Source organism: Thermobia domestica, chromosome 3 (assembly GCF_964235325.1).
Source record: "Thermobia domestica chromosome 3, izTheDome1.hap1.1, whole genome shotgun sequence".
NCBI lineage: Eukaryota > Metazoa > Arthropoda > Insecta > Zygentoma > Lepismatidae > Thermobia > Thermobia domestica.
The window spans coordinates 163,786,066-163,803,573 of NC_137456.1; the positions used below are offsets into that span (position 1 = coordinate 163,786,066).

A 17,508-nucleotide genomic window follows, 5' to 3' on the forward strand; every position below is an offset into this window, starting at 1 on the left:
ATTTCAAATTAATTTTGATGTTCATTTTTTAATCATGTAAATAAAACGAACATTGACCTCGACTGAACAATCATAATAATTTATCGATGTGTAATAGATAAAGACGGAATTTTTGGCAAAACAACATCAACTGTTCAATTAGGAGCCTGCATATCGAGAATTTTGATCTATTGTTGATCTATTGTAACAAAGATGAATTGCAATATGGCCTGTTAACCGGTCTCTTTTTGTCCTGCTCCAAAGCACTTCCTAGTCGCTTCTACAAAATTGTAAGTAATACTGAAATAATCAAACAACAATAATCTATATTCTATCTGCTCTAAATATCTGATAAATCTGTCCATGTCTACTTAACATATGATTATACGATTTTAATAACAACTGTTTTATACCGATAACAGTTACTCATCCCAGACAAATGATATAATAATATAATGAATTAACGGTATATGACGTAAAAAGTGATTATAGTATAAATATGATTATTAATATTATGGAAAATATTGACGTTGAGAAATAGTTTTATTATTACATTGCATGAACTTTCTTCAAGTAATTTATCTGGGATTGATCAAATGTTATTAATTATGTATTTTCCAGCTATGTGATCGTATACTCTGTGTATGTGACGTATTGATGTATTATTATTTTGTTGAATGAAACTACATTGATTCAAACAACCTTTGCCAATTTCTTTATGTGTACATAATTGATACTGCAATACTGATGTTATTACACTTTCCGATCTTGATTTGGAAATCTGGTAATAAATTGAGTGCTTTAATATTTCATTATTTTGGTATCTTATTTATTGGTGGTACAATCAATCGGTGTAGCAACGGGTTGCATCATGTTTTCCCAGCTCAGAAAGGAAAAGAAAAAAAGTATTCTGATAGTCTTTTCAGCAAGTGAATTTTTTATCTTGTCGCCTAAGAAGCCTAAATGGAAATGGAAACAATAATCTTTCGTAAAAAAATAATACGAAAGTATCTTATAGAATATTTTGTAAATGTCCTACGAGATCTTAACAACTACTACTGCTTGGGGTTGAAATCATTCAATAATTAGGGAATGGATTCCCTCCTGCCTTTTGATTTAAAAATATGTTCCGCATAAATTTCGAAAAAAAAAAAAAAAAAAAAAAAAACATATTGAAATTGGTAAAAGATAACACTATGAAAATATTCAATGAAAACAGAAAAGATTCCACTTGCTTCTACTACGCATAACATTCCTAATAATTTAGAATCTTTATACTAAAAATATAGGAATAGATTTTTAATATGCAAGTGATAGAATACCTGTGTTCCGTGCAGATTAGAGGCTTAGTCTAATATCTCGCTAAATTTTGTGCTTCGGTGGGTAGAATTGAAAACTAATTAAATGGAGTAGTTTTATTTAACTATTGGTTCAAGACAATTTAAATATTTAACACATTTCAGCTGATTTTTGAACCATTTAATTACTGTTATTTCTTTCAGTATCAATTACTATTTATTTTTATACTAATTGTTATTTTTGTTCAATTAAAACTATTGAACAATCAAATGGTTGCTATGAATATATTTTATACAACGTTTTAGTTCAGGTGAAAGGAAAATGTTTTCGGCCTCCCCAATTCTTTGTTTAAAATTTATTTATGCATTTAATAGTGATTTCTAGGACATTCTAGATGCTACCCATGGTCTTTTATACCTGAAGCATTATAAATTGACATTCCAATGCAATATTTGAACATTGTTCAGGAAGACTAAAGGGTAAAGAATCAGCGCATAACTCTAAAAAGGAGATGATAAAAGATCAGGAGATTTCTTTCTTTTTTTACAATGGAGATCATATGTAGTATCACAATAGCACTGAATAAAGGAAGTATGATATGCCTCAGCTTTATCGAAATCTCATAACGGAATACAGAAGCTTTACTTCTTGCATGAATGAAGATGAATTTAACTCTGGACTAAACAATATTAAGCAAGAAGAATGGCCTTTGATAATAGAAGAAATCCATTTTGATGTCCAGGTTCTCAAGGAAAATGGGTGAGAAGTAATAAATTCACTACTGTAGTTCTGGTAGTTTGTAAGAATTAATATCTGATTATTGTTGACGTAAGTATTTAAAGTAATTCTTGGACATATGAAACCTCAACTGATAATTGAGCAGTGCTATTTGATACGTTGTCTTAGTATACGGGAACTGTACAAAGACTACTGGTGTCAACAGTTACGTAGATGAATATACAAGGACATGTTTTTAAAGAAGGGAATGAACGTATTGCTCATTATGAAAAGTTTTAGGTGTGGAGGATGGCTTCCTAACAAGAATGAGTGTGAATAGATCGAAGTGCAGCATGCACTTGGCAATAGTGGGCAATTTACGTAATGACAAACAGGTGTCATTTACAAGCTTTAGTCTTTCTTAAGACGAGTCGGTTTGGAAGGACCGATGTGTGACTTTGAAATTCTTTTTGTCTATCTGAAGAATACCAATTATTGCAGCAGAATTATGGGGAATATTCTCTGCCACAGTTAATCGCGTTTTACTGATTCAAGGAATTTAAGGAAAGCCATACTTCGGCGATAAAAATAGATAGTTCGGATTCTTCGGCCACAGTCTTCAGCGAGGTCAATTCAGCTGCACCAACGTCCGTGAGGGCAGCCAAATAATATTGACAATTGGTACACATATTATGTGCTTCTCGTAGCATTCTTTACGACCACTTAAACATGAATGTGTTATCTTATAATCTTGATTTCTCTCCACGATATTGGTTTTGTTCCATCGCCTGAAATTTGAACTCTATTCAATATTTCATATAATGTACAGAACCAAGGCATTATCATAAAATTCAATGAAGTCGAAAAAAGAAAAAAAATACAATTTTAGCTTTATGAAATATAAATATGTCAACAAGGGAATATTTAACTCATTATAACTTTTCTGTTAAAATGTAAAAGCTTCTTTAAGGATTTAACTACTTTATAACTGAATAATGAAATAATGTAATGTTTACTAGACTTAATACAGGTAAACTCACAACTTGAAACCCACAACAGATGAGATACAACACAATCTGTATAACTCTCGACTGAAAGTATATATTCAAAACATGCTACTATGCAAAGAAAAGTCTCGTGAACTTACTTCACATTTACAGGTCTGACATTCTTCCTCATACATTTCTCCGTTCATAAATACTCGTCCTTCGTAATAGCAATCAACACACTGAGGACAGCATTGCCCGGAAACAGGCTTGGGATGTTCACATGGAATATCACATTGTAAATCACTACAAACCACTTTTCCATTCTATGAAATATAATAAAAAATATAAGAAACTAAGTTTTTAATTGCTGTGCAGCAGAACATTTCAATTCAGTAAGAATATTTATAAACCGATATCACCAATTTTAGTCTAATCTCATCATAACATTTAAACTCTCTTAATGTATTATATTAATTGATGAAATTTGAAGAGTTTTAGACACTAGTACTCAACGTTGTCAGTATTCCTAAAATTTTTGTAAATTATGCTAGACATGAACTAGAGAGCTTAAGATGTTTTGAGGTATAGGGGCTAAGTATGATTTTTTTCATAATACACCTAAAAGATAATATCTTAGTGACACTATACATAACTAAATACGGATACATAAGAACTAAATTAAATTTAATATCGTGGGCTATAGTGGGATATATGACTTTAGTTGAGATATATGTAAGAACGGCGTTTTGTTTATCAATGCTATTATTTCTGGCTCTATACACTGGGGCTACCTTTATTAGAACTACCATATTGGCAGATTTCGAGCAAACTGTGGATGACTGTACTTCAATTATAATTTATGAGATTGTGAAGTAACACTTCGGTGAACTAAGTAAAAGAAAATAATTAGAAATTTATTAAGAATTCGCTCCCAGCTTCCTAATCGAAGTATATTTCATAAATTGTTTCCTTCGAATCATAAACATTAGTGTGGATATTTTGTATCTATTCGATGTTCCGGTTATTCCGAAATCATAGTTTCAAAGATGTCTTTCTACGTTTGCCGTTGGACAATATATCTATTCTCTCTACAGCCCGCTTCTACATTCAAATTTGGATCTGTGCGTTCTTTACAGAATATCTATGGTCATTTTACTGTACCCATTAAACAAGTTTAAAAGAAAACAGTTCAAAATATACTCAATTCCAAGATCTTCCTTTATTCTTTTACTAGTTCATCCAGAAAAGTTCATTTAATTTTTATTACCAATACTACATTGTTTACCTGACAAGAGCAAACACTACACTCTGCGTCTTCGGGCGTAAATGTTTCGCCATTCTTTAGCAACGTTTCTCCAACTTGACAATCTGAGTCACAAACTGGGCAACATTCTCCTTCTTTCGTATGTTTTTTCTCGCAAGAAAGCTCCATGCACGGCTTTCGTTGACAAAGAACTTCTCCTTCCTGTAAAACAAAAATTAGAATAAAAATTTATTAGTGTTTACACATAATAACTAACAAGCGTTATATATAATATCAAATTCTTCAACAAATACAAAGTATATCTTTAAAATATTTAATACTATAACTTCTTTTGTTCAGAAAAGATGTTGTTCCATGGATTTGTGAAGTAGGTAATGGAATATTTGTATAATAATATCCAAGAAATGGAGACACACTACACGATTCTATTCATATAATAATAATAATAATAATAATAATAATAATAATAATAATAATAATAATAATAATAATAATAATAATAATAATAATAATAATAATAATAAGAAGAAGAAGAAGAAGAAAAGCTATAGTAGTAGTAGTAGTAGTAGTAGTAGTAATACATTTCGGTTTAAATTAGTGTTAACTTAAAATCTGATGGCCATCTCTAATAAATGCAAATTACCAGTTATGCAAAGAACTTTTCAATTATATGACAGATGTTCAGAATTTGAATTCTTCTAGGATATGTTTTGCGTTTGTCTGTCTTGGTGTATCTCCGTACTTTTAGGGATAATAAGTATTATGATTGGCCTTAATTATTTCTTTCTTTTTTTTTTTCTTTCTTCAAAGTTGTTATACTTACTGAATTTTGTACTCGTTAATATTGTGCGCATGTCGCTAATAAGTGATACTGCTACATCTATGAGAACTACTTTTTGGTTCATTTTATTGATGATAGTAATATCCGGTTTGTTGGCAAGTATTGTTACGTTATATTATAGTTTTCATTTATTGTATTGAAGTGCTGGATTCAGTTGGTATTTATAGTATGGTTTAAATGGGTGATTAGTTCCTTGTTCTGTACTGAAAACTAGTAATATAGCTTTTGTAGCATTGTTGTATCTTTTAAGAGTCCGTAAAAGGCATTATGCAGGATAAGCTATGATATGTTCAGTTATTTCTGATGTATTTCTACATTTTATGAATTTTTCAGGTATTTCTTGCTTTAATATGTATGTATTTTTCAGGTTGGCATCACTCTGTCCTGGACGGCCATAATGTTCCTGAGAAGATTCTAAATTTCTTAAGTCAGGCATTTGATTATAGTTTACCTGTATTACTGTCTTTTAGGTAAGTTTAAAGGTTCTGTGGTGCTCCTTTGCCCTCCTTTTGTTACAATTTATTAATCTGTTTCATAGTTAATGGTGAACTCTGTATTAGCTAGGTAGAGGGCATTACTTTTGTGCCTGCAAAAGTTTTTTTCACTAAGTTATTCGATCTTTAATAGAATCTAAAGATCTTCGATCTTTTTTAATAGAGTTTAGTATGCCTACGATATTAATGCTTTCTATGGGGAATTGCAGCTTTTGGGTGTCTCATTCTGAATTCGTCAAATAAAATCCGTATCGTTCATATTAAGAGTATCAGTATATAATAAGAGATACTGCAATGAGTTGATAGCTTTAACTTTGTTAATATTAGTGAGTTGAGTTTTGAGTATTGCTTTAACTCTTGACTGAAAATATTTCTGTGGGGCGACTTTCATTCTCTTCCATTAAATGATTTGAAATTGTACTACTTCTAGATATTTGTAATATTCTCTTTCTATTAAATCCTTCCATTTTACAGCATTCATTTATTGAAATTGCTTATGTGTTATTTAATTTTCTCTTTGCAGATGTATTAGCTTGTATTTGTCTACTTTTATTTGGTCTAGGAATTAATTCGTGCGGGTGGACAAGAGATGGCGCAACGAACGGAGCGTCCCACAGTTCCGTGTATCCACACATGTGTTGCAAACCCCTGTCATCGCGTATCGTTCGTAGTATAGGGCAGTGGATTAAAGCGTCAACAACACCAGTTTGTAGTTAAGTGAACATGGCGCAATTTGTGCCTGATAAAGTGTTTTTGCGGGGTGTCCTGCTGCATTACTTTAACATGCAGAAAAGTGCGACTGAAAGTCATCGTATTTTGGTGGAAGTGTATGGTGACCATGCTCTAGCTGAGCGAACGTGTCAGAAGTGGTTTGCACGGTTTAGAAGTGGTGATTTCGGCTTGGCAGACCAAGAGCGAGCTGGACAGCCAAAAAATTTCAAGACGAAGAATTGACAGCATTGCTCGAGCAGGATTCGTGTCAAACGCAGGAACAACTTGCAGCAGCATTAGGCGTTGATCAAACAACAGTCTCCAAACGCTTGAAAGCCATGGGAATGATTCAAAAGATGTCACATTGGGTTCCACATGAATTGAAAGACAGAGACGTTGAAAGACGAAAAACCATTTGCGAATTGCTGCTTCAACGACAGAGCAGAAAGGGGTTTCTGCATCGAATTATTACGGGTGATGAGAAGTGGATCCATTACGAGAACCCTAAACGAAAAAAGGCCTGGGTGAAACCAGGTGAACCAGGTCCATCACAACCAAAACGAGATATTCACTGTGCAAAGGTTATGCTGTGCATATGGTGGGATATGAAAGGTGTGGTGTACTATGAGGTGCTGCAACCGGGTGAAACTATGAATGGAGAACGTTATCAACGACAATTAATGCGTTTGAAGCAAGCTCTGGCCAGAACACGACCAGAATGGGAGAACAGACATGATAAACTTATTGTTCAACATGATAACGCTCGCCCACATGTCGCAAAACCGGTCAAAACCTATTTAGAAAATGTCGGATGGGAAGTTTTACCCCACCCGCCGTATTCACCAGACGTTGCTCCTTCGGACTACTACTTGTTCGATTGCATGAACAACGATTTGATTGGACAGCGGTTTACTTCTTCAGAAGATATCGAAACATGGGTCTCTGACTGGATCGCTTCCAAGGATGAGGACTTCTTTCGCCACGGAATCCGTACATTGCCTGACAGATGGGCGAAAGTGGTGGCTAGCGATGGACAATATTTTTCTTAAGGTATTTATGTATTTTGTGTTTGTACTACAGCTTCAATGTGTGCGTACCAACCGCACGAATTAATTCCTAGACCAAATAGTTCCATACAGATATCACGGCTGGAAGCTGTTACTATTTCTAGTAGTCTGTGGAGTGATCTTGGAGATATTAGGTTATCTGTCTGTAGTAAATGATTGAATTCATATAATTGGTGCGTGCTCTTATCTTAAAGGCATTAAAGTATTTACTAAGGATCTGTTGACAGATTTGAGAGAGCTGTGCAGTACCAGAGGGTACTGAGAGAATCGCATTGGAATATGCCTCAATTTATGTGTCGGGATACTATTTTACTCTGACTCTTGAAAATATATAGCTTTGTTGGCCATTGTTACATAGCAGTTTTAAAAAATTCAATGATTGTAGGATGTATTTTGTATATTTGTAGTATTTCCATTAAATATGAGTGTGATGTGAGACGGAGGCTCTTTGGTAGTCTGTAAGTGCTACATAAGGATATCTTTTCTGAGATTTATTTTGCTCAATAAGCATTGTATCTATACGATTCTAACATTCTTTTTTTTTTTCTTTCTTTTACCATAATTTAATTCTTCCGCAGGTGAAAATTTATGTTCTCAGTTAGCAATGAATTATATATTTATGTGTTACATCGTAGGAAGACAAGTGATCAGTCTGTAGTTTGCAGAATTCTTAGTGTTTTTATTTTTTAGAAGAAATCTCCTCATGCTTGTTAAAAAGCTGGGATATTTCTTGCGGTTTGGAAAATGTGGTCTTAACATTTATGGAAGCTGCTACGTGATATGAACTTCTCTTACTGAAAGTTCTGAACGAGGTCATGGTCTGAGGATTTTCACTTTCTAGATTTTCCAATTGCTCGTTTGATATCTGTTTCAGTTATGTCAACATATCTTCAATGGCTTGAGATGTTATTATTTCGTGTATCTATGGCATTTTCTAGCAAGAACAGTTAATTAACTTTGTTCACGAGTTCCGTGAGAGTGGGATCAGTCATGTGCTATATTTTTAATGGTTTAATTATGCCTTCAATTTCTTTTCTTCAATTTAGTTGTTTTGTTTCCCTTTTTGTATTGAATCAATGAGCTGGTCTTAATCTTGAATGTACACTATGTGATCAAAAGTATCAGAACGCCTGGCTGAAAATGACAAGTTCGTGGCATCCTCCATCGGTACTGCTGGAATTCAATATGGTGTTGGCCTACCCTTAGCCATGATGACAGCTTCCACTCTCGCAGGCATACTTTCAATCAAGTGCTGGAAGGTTTCTTGGGGGATGGCAGCCCATTGTTCACGGAGTGCTGAACTGAGGAGAGGTATCGATGTAGGTCGGTGAGGCCTGGTACGAAGTCTGCGTTCCAAAGCATCCCAAAGGTGTTCTATAGGGTACAAGTCAGGACTGTGCAGGCCAGTCCATTATAGGGATGTTATGGTCGTGTAACCACTCCGCCACAGGCCGTGCAGTATGAACAGGTGCTCGATCGTGTTAAAAGATGCAATCGCCATCCCCGAATCGCTCTTCAACAGTGGGAAGCAAGAAGGTGCTTAAAACATCAATGTAGACCTGCGCTGTGAGAGTGCCACGCAAAACAATAAGGGGTACAAGCCCCCTCCAAGAAAAACACGACCACACCATAACACCACCACCTCCGAATTTTACTGTTGGCACTACACACGCTGACAGATGACGTTCTCCGGGCATTCGCCATACCCACACCCTGCCATAGGATCGCCACGTTGTGTACCGTGATTCGTCACTCCACACAACGTTTTTCCACTGTTTAATCGTCCAATGTTTACGCTCCTTACACCAAGCGAGGCGTCGTTTGGCATTTACCTGCGTAATGTGTGGCTTATGAGCAGCCGCTCGACCGTGAAATCCAAGTTTTCTCACCTCACGCCTAACTGTCATAGTACTTGGAGTGGATCCTGATGCAGTTTGGAATTCCTGTGTGATGGTCTAGATAGATGTCTGCCTAATACACTTTATGACCATCTTCAACTGTCGGCGGTCTCTGTCAGTCGACAGACGAGGTCGGCCTGTACGCTTTTGTGCTGTAGTCCCTTCACGTTTCCACTTCACTATCACATTAGACACAGTGGACCTAGGGATGTTTAGGAGTGTGGAAATCTCGCGTACAGACTTCTGACACAAGTGACACCCAATCACCTGACCACGTTCGAAGTCCGCGAGTTTCACGGAGTGCCCCATTCTGCTTTCTCACGATGTCTACTGACTACTGAGGTCGCTGATAATGAGTACCTGGCAGTAGGTGGCAACACAATGCACCTAATATGAAAAACGTATGTTTTTGGGGGTATCCGGATACTTTTAATTACATAGTGTACCTATTTGCTCTCCAAGCCAAGTTTGTCATCTAGATGTTGTATGTATCTGTGTTTCTTTTGTTATAAGTGTATTATCTGTCCGCTTGTATTTTCCAACATTTCTTTCCTTTATGTATTAGAGTATTTTTCTGCATTATGTTGATCACTAAAGCTGTGGCACTACAAGTAACGATGAAGTTATTCTAGATTATTATTATTATTATTATTATTATTATTATTATTATTATTATTATTTGAATAGTTTTCTTCTTAAACCATACAATGCCGCACTTTCATTACACATTTACGCGGTTTAAGGATAAAAATATATCCTGAAATTAGTCACAGAGTGAAAACATTTATAAGCAATTAATTATTTTTTTAATTAGGCTAAGAAAAACATTAAAAAATAAATATAAGAGGTCATGTTAAGACTTACTCGACTACGCCAGTCACTAGGTTATGAAGGCTTAGTAAACTTGCATTACACAGTACAGAAAACTCTCAAAACTGTCTATTATTATTATTATTATTATTATTATTATTATTATTATTATTATTATTATTATTATTATTATTATTATTATTATTATTATTATTATTATTATTATTTGGAATAGATGATTTTATAGTGATTTAGTATTAGAAGAGGGATAAAGAAGAACGAGAAATGGAAAATTTAAATTAGATAGATCATATTCTTTGGGTTGGAAACCATATGTGAATCAGAACTCAGAAAGGAGGTAATTTATTCAAAATTCTAACTTTAAAAAACTTTGAAGCTACGAAAAATACTGTACTTACTTGACATGTACACTCCTTGCAGGAATCGCTATCATCAGACCAATATTGACCTGTAGCATAGGATTTGTTACCATGTTGGCATTCTCCTCCACATTCTAAACAACATGGTCCTTGAATCGGCTGTAAACAATTCACTTCAGGACACGGACGTTTTGCACATATCACGCTTCCTTCCTATTTAGTGATAATAATCAGAAATACGTAATTATTTAAAAGAACACCAATGCCATCATATTCAAATTTAAACAAGTAGTAAAGCTTGGGCACTCTTTGTTTCGTCTTAATTATTATAATTGATGATTTGACTTATTTTCTATGTCAATTTACAGGAATAATCCACATGAGTTGCAGACTTATAAACATAAGTTACTACAAACATATAATATACTTCTACATTAGATTTAACTTTAGTAGGTTAGGACTTTATAGAGCAGAATTCAGTAACGTACGCAAAATTAGGGGGTTCCCAAGTTTCAAAGTCTCCCTTAACCCTTAACGAGTTTTCGTAACCATTTGGTTACATATTTTTTGATTTTGCCTATTGGGTTGAAGAGTGTTATATTTCGGTATTGTTCGTTGTAGTTATTTGTGTACATACTTTCTGCGATGGGAGAGCAGCGATTGCCCCCTTATGACAACTCTGGTGAATTTTATGCGGGAAGTAGTGTGTGGATATGTTGTTGTTTTGCAAGCAGTGCTGGAAGCAGACAGAAAATATTAAATACTGAAGGTAACCAGTTTATGTTTTTATTTTTCTCGATATGTTCTTGTTTATATGTCATTGCCCAACAATGTGCAAGTATGAAAACGGCATAATGTCAAAAATTGATTACTATTTATGATAAAAATATACTATGTAACCATTCGGTTACATTGTTCGCTAACGGATCAAACGGATACTTTGTACAGGAAAAAATACAAAATTGGGCTAGCTTATATTGATGTTTTTATAGAAAATCTAACGTGAAAAATAAACATAGTATTCTGTTTATTAGTCAAATTTTAAATTTCATACAGAGGCTCAGTATGGGATATATATATATCTAAATGTATATGTGTGTATAAATAAGTTTTACTGTGAAATCTCATGTCAGATGCAAAGGAGAAATATTGTGATAGGCTATTTACATTTTTGCAGGTGACTGTGTTTCGTCAAAAATGGATGAAGAACTTACCTCCGTTGATATATCCTATGGAAGGAAACTAAGCATAAAGCCAATAGTAGTGATCTCTTTCTCTTCTAATCTATCGGATTTTGGAACCTCGGATTCAGAAGCTGATCTTACTCTCAGTGATTCAGATCTAGGTTATATATATGAGATATAGTACAGACTGAGGCATCAGTCAGTTAAGACTCCTGTAGCACAGGAACATCTTGTCATTCACATTTGGTTCATGGTACATGTTTTTCGGGTGGGTAATGGACCATATTGTTTGACATGGTTGCCCTGGCGACCATCTTGGAAGCCATAATCTTGGATCCAACTTTGGATTTTTAAAATGGAAGAGGATGTGTGGGGTATCATTTGACACGACCTCAATTTCAAGGATACAGTGATAGAGACTATTTCACCTACCGTTATTGGTTCAGAAGTTATTTTGTCACAAAGCGTTAAAATTTGGTATTACAGCATTTTTTTGCTCTATGTGCTATCCTTCTTGAGCAAGACAAACTGCGAAGCGCCTCTGCTAATCCGCATGGATTCGCAACAGCATGTCAACGGTTTCACATTGCAAAATTCTCTGCATCAGATGGTGGATATCATGGATGGGTTCTTGATAAATAAGGTTTCTCAGATGACAGCAGAGGAAGAGCTCTAGTGGCGTAAAATCTGGGCCACTCTATCCGTCTCCGTCGCCCATTCCAATGTCCCGGAAATGGTCTATCGAGCCATTGGCGTGAACATAACGCATAGTGATGTGGAGCTCTGTCTTGCTGAAAAATTATGGGAAATCACCGTCCTCATTCAAGAGAGAGGAGTCTAGTTTTTAGTCGTGTACATTGATAACTTTTTACAAGTGTGAAATTAATGCAATGTTTGATGGATGTAATGAAAATCTCAACTCTTCCAACAATGAGACAAAATCGTTTAGGAGGTAGAAGATAAGATCTTTTCTTATCTTCTGAGGCAAACACATGAGAAGTGTAGACAAGTCAAACATGCTCATAGAACTCTGCCGTACACCAATGAAATCAAAACGATGGTGTCGTAGAATTTTTGGGTACATGCTAGATTTTGTTGTTGTAAACAGCTGGTTACCTTACAAAAGAGAGTGTAACGTACTTGGGAAATCATCCAGACATCTTAGTGTTTCGGGCTGATACTGCATCTGCACTAGTATAATGCAGAAAGCCTAAACAAGAGAGACCATCTTTAGAAAGCTTGGGCGAACGTCAAGTGAAAATATGTCGACCTGTTGCTACGTGACCATGTGATGATACAAGGAAAGATTTTGTTGTTCACTGACCAGCCTACACATCTAAGGGAAGATGCCGTTTGTGTAAGTCGGGAGTAACAAGCTCACTAAAGAATTCCTTTATGCGGTTTCATCTGTAAGTATATGTATCACGATAAGGAATGTTTTTGTCACTTCGTAATTGATATCCTTTCTAGACCCCTAAGTCATTGTTACACTACGTTGATGTATTCAAATTTAAAAATATAAAAAATGAAATAAAAAAGAATATTCTACAAAACAACGCATATATTTGAATATCATATTTATTCAATCTGTATTTTCAGCGAAATGTAAATAATATTTTTTCTATGTGGACTCATAGATAGTACCTTACATTTTCTTATAAATTAATATTCCAGATTTAGATATTAAATCCTATAAAGTAAACAATTCTTACCATGTTTCCTTTATTTTTCCTTTCTTATGAGACTACTTTTCTTTATTACTATATGGCTACAAGTACTCAAAAATCACTTTACGGAAAACTGTGCAAAGTAACCATTTGGACACAACTCAACTAACGAAAACTATTGGCGAGAAAATTTAGAAAACTACTTTCAAATGATCTACAAACTAAATAGACGACATACTGCAAATATCATAATTTTTTGATAATTTTCAAAGGTAGTGAACTGTTAAGGGTTAAACAAGACATTATGAAAAAATAAGCATTTATTATATTAAGATAGGTTTTCAAAAATCACATTTTATCCTGAAACGATATGAAATTGGATAATTGAACCCCACTTGATAAAAATTTGTGTACACCACTGATAAAATTAGTAGATTAGATATATTGAATTAGAATTTTAAATAAAGAATGACGTACTCTAGGGGTGCAGAAACTACAAACATGTAATAGTTCTAGTAGTTTCTCTATAATTTATTTAACTATAGTTCAATACTGGTTTAATATTTTACTTTAGATAAGAAATGCGTATTTCAGGAGCACAGAAACGATACAAATTGTGGCAATAGAAAATCAAATGTGTACTCAGTACCCTTTCATCAAACTGTAGAAAGAAATTATACAACCCTTGTTCCTATCTCTTTGTGAATCTCGATTTCAAATTTTCAAGTTGAAAAGAATCATACATTTACATCTGTATACAGTGTAACTTTTAAAACTAGGTCAGTATATTGAGCATTTGAATTTAACACATGTAACGTGTAATTCAAATATATTTATGGGGGCCGCGGTGGCTCAGTGGTAGAACGTTCACCTCTGGTGCTTGGGGTCCCGGGTTTGATCTCAGCCCCCGCCAAGTAGACTTTGTGGTGGACAAACACCGTGTGCGTGGGTTTTCTCGGGGTTCTTCCGTTTTCTCCCACTTTCTTCATTCCACCATTTTATTCATTACTCATCATCACGGTCTCCTTTAGCCTAACCGGCATAACCGTGGGACTAAAACTCAAAAGATTTCATTTCATTTTCAAATATATTTATGTGAAAAATATAAATGAAATGAGTAATTTGCTTTATTATTATTATTGAAATTATAAATATTATTTGTATTTATTCTTTCACAAGAAAGAAAGAAAATATAAAAGAGAACAATACAATTCATATTGACAAACATACTCCGATAATCTACATAACAGAAGCAAGATATTCTACCTACCTCACATACACAAGTATTGCATTCATCCAAAGGATCAACAAACATTTCGTGCTCGTTCAAAATGAATTCTTCGTATCTACAGCCATCCACACACGAAGGACAGCAGTTAGTTATTCTTGGATGAGTACAAGTTACTGGAGGACAAGGAATAGGAATACAGCGAATGTTCCCATCCATGCAGCTGCATTCTTCACAAGGGTTCATTGGATGTGGAAACATATGACCACTGTAAATTAATCGTCCTTCATAGAAACAATCTGCAAAAACAAGCAGAAGGTATTACATATCTTTAACTACTAAGGAAAAATAAAATATTTCAGCAAACGTTAAAAATATCTCAATTCGATGCGACAATCATGTCTAATAAGAAAACTATTTAAGGTTCATTTTTCTTTTAATACTCTTAGTCAGTGAGAAGCGATAAAAGATTTCTTTGAAAAACTAATGACATGCCTGTGTTTATTACAAGAAGTTTTATCTGAAGAAAAAGATCCAGAATTTCAGAAAGATTAATAGATATTTTGTAGGTAACATTTGTATGGTGGTGGTGATTCTTAAACTAAAAAGTACATTACAAGACGGCCAAATAATATAAACATGTTGAAAGCATACACCAAAGAACTAATTGTAAAGGTAATATCTCGAAATAACTACGATCATTTTGCATTATTTTTACTATGATGTTACATTTTTACTGGCATTGTCCATGATATCAGTATCTTGAAGATGTGGTTCGTGGTAGGTAGTCATATTTAATTAAAACTAAAATAATATTTAGTGAAGTATTGAATTATAGTCGTATCTCGACAATTACTGGGAGTCGTTCTTTAGATATTTTGAACAGAAACTAATACACACACACAAATTTCCTATTCCAAAGCTTTCGTCGAAATTTACGTAAGTCGAATTTTCACCATAACCTAAGATTTGCCGCAGACAAATATAAAAAATATGAAAAAATCGAAAAACTATTGTTTAATAATAATGCAGTGCAAAACTCCAATTACATAATATGCTTACAAATAAGGTGTAGAATCTTACATTCTTAGAACGCTATCAGTAAAAGAACATTATAAAACAGTCACACGGTATCTTTGCCAGAAATACGCGCAGACCGCAACCTGATCAATGGCTTAGACGCAGAGTATCCTAGCATGATTCATACAATTTATGGCAACTGCAGCTTTGCTTTATTCACTAGATAACTCTCAAAATAGAGTTTAAAAATTTAATTTTACTTCTTACTTCAGATGTAAGTAGCGTTCGTAAATTTTATTTATATCGGAAACTTCTTACATAAGTATGATTTTGTGTGTGTCAAATTTACGTTACTAGGGAACTCTCTGTATGTCTTGTATTTGACAAAAGCAGGAGTTCAATCCTATCTATACATGGAAACAAATTCAGCTTGTGCTGATATCAAGAAGTAATAAATCAAATTACTAAGTGATGTCACTTGACATTCCAAGTATGATTTCGGAGATTAAGGAAAAATGATATGTAAAAATGGTTGAAGAAGTTTTGCCTAAAATTTCTACATCTTGCATAGAATTACACAAAACTTATATGGTTCTGTTTTGTGCATCTTTAGCGTCCTTAATATGTTCCTTGATTATAGTTTCTATGAGTTGCTCTTTGTCATACCAATATATGTCTTATTATACTCACATCTCACTCCGAAAAAAATATTGTGGTGATAAAGGAAATTTGGACCAACAATGCGACTTCAGAACTAACAATTCATTTCATTAACGCTGACAGTGATAAATTTTCCTTGAATTTATTTACACAGCTCTAAAAATGTAGCAAACATTTTTCTCGAAATGACACAGAGTTACGGTTTGATAACATTGATACTTTTGGAACAAAATATAAATAAGGCAGTATTGTACTCGTGAAGGAGATTATAAATTTCATTTATATTTATTTTTATATAGATATTTGTAGAAATCCTTTTAATTTTATGAGTAATTTTTAGTCTTCCATTTATTAAAAGATGCGTACTATGCAATCTACTATTATTTCTCATGGTTTAAGGGTAATACAAGTACAGTAGAAATAAACTAATGTCTATTCGGAAGACTATGTACTCCTATGGAAAAAGCGTATGTGACTTGATCACATCTATGCGCAAATATACATATAATTTGTTCTGTAACACAAATACCATACTAGAAATGCAAATACCATACAATAATATTATACTTACTTTCACAGGCTGGACAACATCCCTTGAGCGCTGGAAAATCACAGTCTACAGAAGGACATTCTTTCTGAGAACAAGTCACATTTCCTCTATCACAAAAGCATTCTCTGCAAGGATTCAAAGGATCTACAAATCCAGTTTGGTTTCCAAATAAATGGCCTTCATAGCTGCAGCGGCCTCCACATTCTAGACAGCATAAACCGTTGGCAGGATGTGTGCATTCGGTAACTGAAGGACATGATTTAGGAGTACATTGGATTTCACCCATCTAAATTGAGAAAAGCAAGCAATAAATACTTCATAAGCTTCTTTGGAGATCCTTTTTATCTCTGCTTGAAATTATAACAAGTTTTATATTTACTTTAAGCCTTTATTATCACATCATTAATAAATTAAAATATTGTCTTTAGTATTATGGCTGTACATTGTTCACATAGACAATTATATTAGGTCATGGTCATAGAATTCGAAATACTTCCGGAGTGTAATGACACATACTTCTTACTTGTGTTATTATTGTTGTGGAGGCCTGCAAAGCCTTCAAAATTCGGATGTTTACGGATGTTTATAATGTTGTAGCGTCCTTAGTTTGTATCACTAAATACGTTGTATTGCTATTTCCGTTTAACATGTAGATTTGAAATATGTAATACTCTAAAATTGTGTTATTTAATAAAACTGTAACGATCTGAAAACCGATCATTCCAAATCTGTTTTTACTTTATAATTTAT

At 34.0% G+C, this 17,508-nt stretch overlaps 1 protein-coding gene and 1 long non-coding RNA gene across 2 annotated transcripts in view; one reads left to right on the forward strand and one right to left on the reverse strand.

The window, feature by feature from the left end:
- Nucleotides 1–17,508, reverse strand: part of LOC145680859 (kielin/chordin-like protein) — a 1,295,905-nt gene that overhangs the window by 125,737 nt on the left and 1,152,660 nt on the right. The window contains exons 36-40 of the mRNA XM_081751993.1: nt 16,780–17,044; nt 14,571–14,827; nt 10,489–10,662; nt 4,270–4,449; nt 3,143–3,307 (exon numbers count right to left, since the gene is read on the reverse strand). Of these exons, the coding sequence (XP_081608119.1) occupies nt 3,143–3,307; nt 4,270–4,449; nt 10,489–10,662; nt 14,571–14,827; nt 16,780–17,044 (1,041 nt within the window). The remainder of the gene's footprint in view (nt 1–3,142; nt 3,308–4,269; nt 4,450–10,488; nt 10,663–14,570; nt 14,828–16,779; nt 17,045–17,508) is intronic.
- Nucleotides 1,590–16,913, forward strand: LOC145680861 (uncharacterized). The gene is made up of 3 exons (XR_014130689.1): nt 1,590–2,037; nt 5,457–5,559; nt 16,788–16,913. It is a non-coding gene; the product is annotated as an uncharacterized LOC145680861 (long non-coding RNA).